At 56.6% G+C, this 8,515-nt stretch overlaps 1 protein-coding gene across 5 annotated transcripts; it reads left to right on the top strand.

Annotated features, from left to right (window-relative positions):
• The first annotated feature begins 719 nt into the window (after nucleotides 1–719).
• Nucleotides 720–6,525, top strand: LOC119113112 (uncharacterized). Of its 5 annotated transcripts, none has more exons than XM_037237446.1 (5): nucleotides 720–784; nucleotides 2,511–2,755; nucleotides 3,918–3,999; nucleotides 4,643–5,827; nucleotides 6,443–6,525. In XM_037237446.1, exons 1-4 carry the CDS (start codon nucleotides 769–771, stop codon nucleotides 5,737–5,739), a joined length of 1,440 nt encoding a protein of 479 aa, XP_037093341.1. In that variant the 5' UTR covers nucleotides 720–768; the 3' UTR covers nucleotides 5,740–5,827; nucleotides 6,443–6,525. The 5 variants fall into 5 exon arrangements, with proteins under 5 accessions (XP_037093341.1, XP_037093342.1, XP_037093344.1 ...); XM_037237447.1 differs by lacking the exon at nucleotides 720–784 and adding an exon at nucleotides 822–903; XM_037237449.1 differs by lacking the exon at nucleotides 720–784 and adding an exon at nucleotides 835–890.
• Nucleotides 6,526–8,515: the final 1,990 nt, after the last annotated feature.

Genomic DNA, 8,515 nt, shown 5'->3' with positions numbered 1-8,515 from the left:
CGACTTTACATAGTTTAGAGCATGCGCGCGCGCAAATGTTAGCGACAAAAACCTCGACGCCAGGCGTTGCAGTCTACGGTGGCTGCGCGGCGTTGACCTAGTGACCAATACCGAGTCGTGGCCAACTCGATTCGTGGTACAACTTATGAACCGTAGTTTTGAGCATGCGCGCGCGCGCAAATGTAAGCAACAACAGCTCCGACACCCGGCATCGCAGACCTCAAAGACCGCGTGGTGTTGGCCCCGCGGCTGTGACGCTGAGCGCTGGCCAACGAGCAAACGAAAAAACATGACGCATCTTCGGGAAGATGGCTGGTGAACTAGGCAAGTCGGCATGCATGTTTATGGTCGTACAAAAGTAAGCTCAACACAACTTAAATCTGAAGAGTTGGGGGAGGGGCAGCTATCGTTGCTGGCCCCCCACGTTGAAGAGTGGGGGGGGGGGGGGGGCATTGGCCTACCGCCATCCCCCCTGTTCCTACACAAGCATGAACCAGAGATCCGCACTTCTCCAGCAGTTTCTGGCCCGCTGCTGGACTAGCCTGTTCTAGCTGACTTTGAATTTTTGTGGCATTGACTTTTCAGAATCTACAGACCAATGACACTTTAAGACCGCAGTCAACAGGCCCCTACCCCGCCTAGCCGGTCAACCCTGACTCGACAATATTTGAAAATCAAGACAGTCGTTGGGTTGTTGTTATGCGACTCCCAACGGCTGACCCCCATTGACGTCACTTTGGGATCGTTGCTAGCAAAAGAGGCTCTCCTATGGCCCACAACACTGGTGAGAGCTCATTGTTGTCAATATAAGGCCCCCCCCCCACACTGCAGTGTTCGATTGGCCCGCTGCTGCCGGAGTGTTGGGCGTGGAGGGGTGTTCTGCGTGAGCGGTGCGCCCCGAATGTCAGTTTTCTGCTTTTAAGCTGGAGATGAAGTGGCTTTTCCCCTAAGACTGTTTTGATTTCGTCTTTGTAGAATACAAAACATTTCATTTACCCTGTCCTACTCCTGGGGTTAAAAGTGTCGGGGGTTGAAGTTGAAAGGTGGCATTATCAATAGGTACATGAGTATATCCATCCCATTTTCAGTTTTTGGCTGATTTTTGGTTGACTTTGATTGATTTCAGTTCAGTTTATGGTTTTGCAGGTTTAGAAGTGTTTCATGGCTAAATGATGTGACATATGCCTTGGGTATTTTGTTGAAGTGATACTGGTCTAACTTTGGGGGTGGGTTGTGTGTGGCTGCATGTGCAAACAAACATGTAAGAATCCCCTGATACACCCAGCAATGGTGCCTGTCCTTCAGGTGGCAGGTGACACATACAGGCCTGGCAGCTGAAGGTGTTGTAGGTCACCAATGGCATTACACACAGAACCATATTCCCACTCTGCTGGGTACTTTGCCATTTGGATGGAAATACAGGTAGTCTAGGATGTGGTCATATATTTCCCCTGCACAAGTCACAACACTTGCAGGCATGTGGATTCCTGCATGCATGAAATGCAACTCCATGATCCTTCAGAATGTGTGAACTGTTGCTGGATTGCATTGAGTGCATGAGTCCTGCTAGATTTGTTTTCTTATTGCTGTATACATGTAGTGCAGTGAGGCCCTCTGTTCTTTTTAGCAATGTACACTATCATTGGTTAGCACTGCTGGCTATGGAGTGCGTCCTAAAGCCCCAATCACACACACATACCTCATTTAAGTACAGCTAAACATGTTATGCCCAAGTCTCAGATTTAGGAGCTTATGAGTTTTGATGACTTTTTTACAAAGCCTTTTTATTAGTCTAAAGCATTTCTTGTTCATTGTTACTGGCTTCTTGTTTTAGTGACATTCCAAAGGTATGCCCAAGGCTCATGGATGATGTCTAGCATGCTAAAAGCAGGCATCATAAACCTTTTGAACATTGATCAAAGTATCACATGTACATTACCTGAAACTGAATTGGGTCCTATTATTTGGTTCAGGACTCCAGGTAGTGTGTTGTCTTGTTTTTATTCTTTGTAGCTCAGTTTTGCAGCATGTTCAATAGCTTGTGCCTCGTTAAACAAAATGTATGATTAGGTATGTGCTTGCCCTACACAACATTTCTGCCCAGACTCAACCCAACACACTTTGTTATGTAGAATAGCACATGGTAACCTTTGTTCAATATTTTTGGTTTGTGTTGAAAGCTTTACCTAAAGGTATCTTTTTTGCTGTGGAAATGTACCTGAAGCTCTGATTTAAAGGCTTTTGTTCTTCAGACATGTTCTTATACATCCAGGTTGATAAAAATTTAGTTGCAGCATGTTCCATGTTTCAGACTGGTCAAGGTTCCTGAATGATGGCTGTTGGAATGCATGAAGCACAGTCTTTTGCGCTATCATGCATATTCTCATCTCCTGAAAATAGATCTATCATTTTTATGACTGCAACTGAACGGCAGGGTGCCATTGCTGCCTTTTGTTGGGATGGTAGCATGGTATCACTGCCAGGACCTCACAGCAGCATATTGCCTGCAGATCATTGCTGGCCCATGGACAACCGGCACAGCTCATCACCTTCGCCGGTCATGGGCGCTAAGACAGTCCTGTCAGACTCAATGCTGTCATCACCTGGCTGTGTGCACACGCCCTCCAGTGGTGGCAGCACGTTCGACCTGCTCCTGGAGAGCCGCGAGAAGGGCTCGCGCGAGGCGGATGGTGGCGCCGACAAGGAGGCAGGCAGCGCGCTGTTGTGCTCGGCCGCCAGTGACGACATGTTCTCGGTGGGTAGTGGTGTCGTGTGTCCAGCGACTAGTGGGGTCTGGCGGCGGCTTCGGTTGACGACATGTTCTCGGTGGGTAGTGGTGTCGTGTGTCCAGCGGCTAGTGGGGTCTGGCGGCGGCTTCGGTGTGGCACTAATGGCGGCTGTTGACGCTCCAGTCATGGTCTGCCGATATAGCCGGTCAGAGTCAGAGGGGGGTGGAGGCTGGTTATTGGAGTTGGATGGACTGTTGTTTGAAGGCAGATGATCACTTTCTTGGAGTGAAAGCATAATATCACAGATTGATTTCGGTTGAATTTGATGTCCTATATAAAGTTGATGTCGTTTTAAGATGGCGTCGACACATGCCGGGCGGCCAGTTGAACGGCGACGCGCTCGGGTTGGGATAAGTTGGGATTGGTTTGGGTGGAGGAGGGGGTGGGGGTGGGGGGGGGGGAATTTGAACCCCTAGCATCCCAAAAACTAAGATGGCTAGAGACACCAAAATGCACATGGTAGTTGTGTCTCCATATGACCTCATTTGTATGATACTTGTGGGTTTCTAGGTCGTGACATTCCAGTCGAATAAGGTTTAACAATTTCGAACTCGCGATCAATGTCTGAAGTTCCCCCAGACATACTAATGCAACCAGGTTCAACCAAGTTACTTTACCTACTTTAAACGTCATTTAGGATATATAGAATCAAGGAACCTATATGTTGAGAAGGTCAAAATTACCCAAAAATATTAAGGTTAGTGTAACGTTGTAATGTAAAGCTAGCATCAAGCACAACCCTAGGCAGAGTTTCCTAAAGCAAAAGAAGGTGACAAGGTCCAGATCTCAAACCTAGATGATGTCATCGCCTTGAAATCACAATTCAATAAAATGAACAAAAAGCTCAGAAGGCCAAAATGGTGTCCAGTCTAGTTAGTGGGAACAAGCTGGCGTCGGTACAGCGTGACAGTCTCACCTCAGTTGATTGTCACGGTCGTACCTCAGTCTTCTGAGACAGTTCAGTGTCGTCACTGAATACAAATAAAACAGAATAAATAACAGTGCAGGCTGCCATGTTTTCATCAAAGTCCAGAATGTTTCATTGCTCTCCCAGCTAGAGTAATGTGCGGTCGTGTATGGCGCTGATGCAACTGGGGGCTGTGTATAGACTCGCGTGACCTCCCCCAGATGAGCGGGGATGCGGACAGTCTCATATTCATGGAGGCGCTGGCTCTGGCCGAGGAGTTCGCGACGTTGGCTAAGGAGGCAGGTAAGGACACATGGCGTTTCCATTGACTGCCAAGGGTTACCATGTACGCAGCATAAGGTGCGCAGCATAGTGAGTGCCGGGCTTTGGCGATTGATGGGGTGAGCAAAAACTGTTGTTACATGTAGTGGCATGGCAAGTAATTGTGTTGGCAAATGACACTGTTCAGCAGCTTATGTTTTTGGTACTTCGTAGCCGGTTTCATTAACATGGAGGTTGGAAAAACACCTGCTAATATGTAGCTGTTGGTGATGATACTGCATACAGTCGATGGAAAACCTAACCAGAGAACCAACAGCCTGCCAGCGACCTTTTGAATCGGGGCTAAAAATCTGATTGCATGTTTTATTATCGGACGACAAATAGTTGGCCGTAGAACTGACGGTATACGTGTAGGATCTTCGGCGCCGCTACGGCCTGGTATCGAACCGCCATGAAAGGCACGTCGTTTCACGTAGGCCCGTGTTTTGTGTGGTACGTTCGGCTGGCGTGTGCTGCTGTGCCGATGTCGGCGCCGGCGTCGTGGGATCTGCTGCTGCTACGCTGATCTGCCGCTGTGCTGCTGTCGTGGCTTGTGCCGATGTCAGCGCCTCCATGTGGCGATGTGGGGTCTGATCAGCCATGACGGCTGGCCGGCCGTCCGCAGACGAGCCGGCGGCCGAGTCGTCCGGCATGGCCGACAGCTGGCAGCGCCTGACGGCCGGCGCCGCGATGCTGGCGTCTGGCGTCCAGCCGTCGGCGGCGCCGGCGCCGGCGCCGCCCGGCCCGGTGCCGGACGTCGTCCCCGTCTCGACGGCCGCACTCCCCGTCTCGACGGCATATGCAGCGCTCTGCGAGAAGGCCTCGGCTGAGCTGCGCCAGCTGGAGCTGCAGACGCAGGAGGAGTACGAGAGCCTGCAGTTTGAGGCGGCCGAGCGTTTGGTGGCGGCGGGCGAGGCTGACCCCGGCCGCCACCGACCACTGCAGCTGATACCGTGGGGCGCCGACGCCGCCCGGCCGGCGACCGGCGGCTACGGAGTGGACGGAAGCTGGCGCGGTACATACCGCGTGCTCAAACCATCGGTCGGGCCGTGTCTGGCGAACGAGTCGCCGTCGGAGACGCGACGGCGCCGGTCGTCCCCGGCCCCGCCAGCCACGCGGCATGCGTCCGGCCGTGCCGCGCTGGACCGCACCTTCCGCTGCGACGCCCGGCCGGACCGCACCGACCGCGCAGAGGCGTGGCTGGACACCAGTGACGGCCCCTGTCGGGAGCAGCGCGAGCTGACCGGCAGCACGACCCAGCAGCGGGGCGACTCGCCGCTGGTCACAGCCGGCCGGCCGGTGCGCCGTGCCCGCGTCTCCCTGAACCAGACATGGGACGTCGACGCCCCCGACAGCCGAGCCAGCAGTGCTCTCGGCCGTGTCAACTCCACGTTCGACACCGACGTCCTGAACAAGACCTTCGATGCTGAAGGCCCAGCTATTGCGTCAGCGGGCGCGAACGGCCTCCTCAACAGCACGTACGACGCAGAAGCCTCCCTTCAGGGTGTATTTCACGGAGACGTCGGCCCGGATCTGACGCAGGACGCGGCGGGCGCCCTGAACCAAACGTTCGACGCCAGCGTGCGCTCAACCCGCAAGTCAGGCGCGTACCGGCGGCTGACGTGGAAGTCGGACGTGGACGCCGTCCTGAACCGAACGTTCGACGGCAAGGACTCGTGGCAGCGGGAGGCGTCCCGTGCGCTCGGCCGGCCCCGAGCCTGACCAGCGGGGTGACACGCAGGGCCGGGACCGGTCGGCAAAGGTGCCTGGTCCAGTGGTTAGCAGATCCGGCCTGGCCACGGCGGAGCAGGTGAGACCAGCCACCTGCGCACGCCGACCGTCTGACGTGGGCACCTTCAGGACCGCAGAATTGCAGCATTGCATTGAGCAGCGGAAACGCTAGCGCTAAGCAAAGGGGTTGGGGTCATGCATAAATAAGTTTAAGCGTTACAGCTATAAAGACCGGGGTTCTTCATTCATGTTGCATCTTTCTCTTGCACTGAGTTCACTTTTCACACCGTGATAGGGCCCCAAACGCTTGGCTTCACTAACCTATGGAGAGATGATTACCCCGTAGTTGTAACTCCTGTGCGGCGATGTCTTAGTCTGAAGCATTGCGGCGCGGTAAGACGACATATTGTCAAGCGATTCTCTAACGACATTAAGTTGGTTTAAAAGCGTAGAAATGGAATTAGAACGTATTACTCTTGTCGGGAAAATGTCACCGCAGTTTATTTCCATAAGCCCAACTTATTTCCATAAGCCTAACTCCGTCGATGCCAAACCGGATAATGCTGCCTTTCTCCCAGACGCTGACAGGCAAAATGTGCGGCCGCAGTGGGGTGATTGTAAGGTGATTTGTGAATAGAGAATTTGAGCAAGTATCTAGAGGCCAGGTGACCGTGTGCTCATCCGTTGTTGACAGTTGGGATCGGCAGACCGCAGCTCCTCGTCCGAGCGCGCCGCGCCACCACCGCCAGTCTCTCCGCCGCGGCCCGGCTCTGGTGGCAGTCGCTCCTCGTCCGAGCGCGCCGCGCCACCACCGCCAGTCTCTCCGCCGCGGCCCGGCTCTGGTGGTAGTCGCTCCTCGTCCGAGCGCGCCGCGCCACCACCGCCAGTCTCTCTACCACGACCCGGCTCTGGCGGCAGTCGCTCCTCGTCCGAGCGCGCCGCGCCACCACCGCCAGTCTCTCCACCACGACCCGGCTCTGGCGGCAGTCGCTCCTCGTCCGAGCGCGCCGCGCCACCACCGCCAGTCTCTCCGCCGCGCTACGGCTCTGGCGGCAGTCGCTCCTCGTCCGAGCGCGCCGCGCCACCGACGCCAGTCTCTCCGCCACGCTCTGGCTCTGGAAGTAGTCACTCCTCGTTCGAGCACGCCGCGCCGCCGCCGCCGTCTCCGCCGCGGCCCGGTTCTGGCGGCAGTCGTTCCTCGTCCGACAGCGGTGTAGCGCCGCCGGCCGGCCGCCGGCGCCGCCGTCAGCCCGGCCCGATGACGTCCACGCCTCTGCGCTCGGCTGGCGGTGGCGGTGACGACGGTCTGCCACCAGCCGCTGAGGCCGGCGAGAGCGCCCGCGGCGCTGAGCAGCGACCCACTGCAATGCCGTTGGCAGCGGCGGCGGCGCTCCAGGGCGTCCGGCGCACCAGCGGCCTGGCTCGGCCGGTGCCGGCTGCCGGTGGCGCTCTCCAGGCGCCTCACAACGGACTGCTGCGGCCGGCCGGTGGACCGCAGCACCATCGGGCGCTGGCGAACGGCCTTGTGCGGCCGGACGATGGGTCGCTGCACCACCGGGCTCTGGCAAACGGCCTTGTGCGGCCGAACGATGGGTCGCTGCACCACCGAGCACTAGCGAACGGCCTGGTACGGCCGGACGATGGGTCGCTGCATCACCGGGCACTGGCGAACGGCCTGGTGCGGCCGGACGCGGCTGCCGCCAGCGCCCAAGCGGTTCCGCGGAGCCTGGTCGGGCCAGCCAGGGCCGAGGACGGGCCCGATCGGCGTCCCTCGGAACCGATGCGGCTTCATACGCCCGACGCGGCTGCCTCCGGACTGCCTCAGGGCAGAGCGGCTGGACTGGCGCAGCCGTCGTCCCGGCCCCGACCAGCGTCTCTCAGGCAGCCGGCGGCGTCCAAGCTCCGTGCCCCGAATGCCGCTGGGCTGGGCGCTCTCGCAGCTTCCGGACTCCGTGCCCCTGTGGCTGCAGGACTCCGCGCCCCTGTGGCCGCCGGACTCCGCGCCCCTGTGGCCGCAGGACTCCGCGCCCCAGCTGCTGGACTTCAGGCTCTCTTGTCACATGGACCCCGCGCCCCGCCGGCCGCTGACCCTGGCGCTCCACTGGCGAGGGTCGGCGCCCCATCCGCCCGAGTCCTGCGGCCGCCGACCGACGGGGTGTCTGGACAGCTGGCGGCGCGCGACGACGCCGTCTACAGGGTACCATCACCTGCTGGGAGAGCAGCGCCGCCGGATGGACACAGGTGAAGCCCGTCACACCGGCGCTGGCCCCACTCGCAGGGCGTGCTACTATGCACGGCGAGGTGTCGGTGACAGGCCGCGGAGCTGGAAGTACTAGAACTGATGCGTAGGAATACCGCTTCACCAAGTTTAAAATCACTATTGAATTAACTAATTGATGACGTCATAGATAGCACAATGGTAATAGCCTTATTGCTCGGATAAAACCCGGGGGAATGGAGATATAGATCGGTTGATATGTCGGCAATATGCCTTTACCAATTCAGTAGCAGAAGTAAATTTGAGATTGCCTGCCGATGATCCTACTCGATTTTCAGGTTTTTTTTCTTGAAACAGCCAGCCACAGTTTTTACAGGACACCAACATTCGAGAGATAAAACAGGGAGCGATTGCCAGGCATTACCACGATACAGTGCATATCTAAGAATTAGAATATGCGAACATACTCGTACATGCAAACGAGTTCAAGCAAACAGGCACCACACATCACGCTTCATTCAAACATGCAAGCAAGCTGACGTTAACAGG

The sequence above is a fragment of the Pollicipes pollicipes genome, unplaced genomic scaffold (genome assembly GCF_011947565.3).
Source record: "Pollicipes pollicipes isolate AB1234 unplaced genomic scaffold, Ppol_2.1 Scaffold_7261;HRSCAF=8764_pilon_pilon_pilon, whole genome shotgun sequence".
Lineage (NCBI taxonomy): Eukaryota > Metazoa > Arthropoda > Thecostraca > Pollicipedomorpha > Pollicipedidae > Pollicipes > Pollicipes pollicipes.
Note: the sequence above shows the minus strand (reverse complement) of the source record. Positions and strands in the feature narration are given on the sequence as shown.

What these genes read in the sequence shown, in the direction of transcription:
- LOC119113112 (XM_037237446.1), top strand. An exon ending in CCAGTGACGACATGTTCTCG is followed by an intron (nt 2,756 to 3,917) that starts GTGGGTAGTGGT and finishes GACCTCCCCCAG; the next exon opens with ATGAGCGGGGATGCGGACAG. An exon ending in GACGTTGGCTAAGGAGGCAG is followed by an intron (nt 4,000 to 4,642) that starts GTAAGGACACAT and finishes GGCCGTCCGCAG; the next exon opens with ACGAGCCGGCGGCCGAGTCG.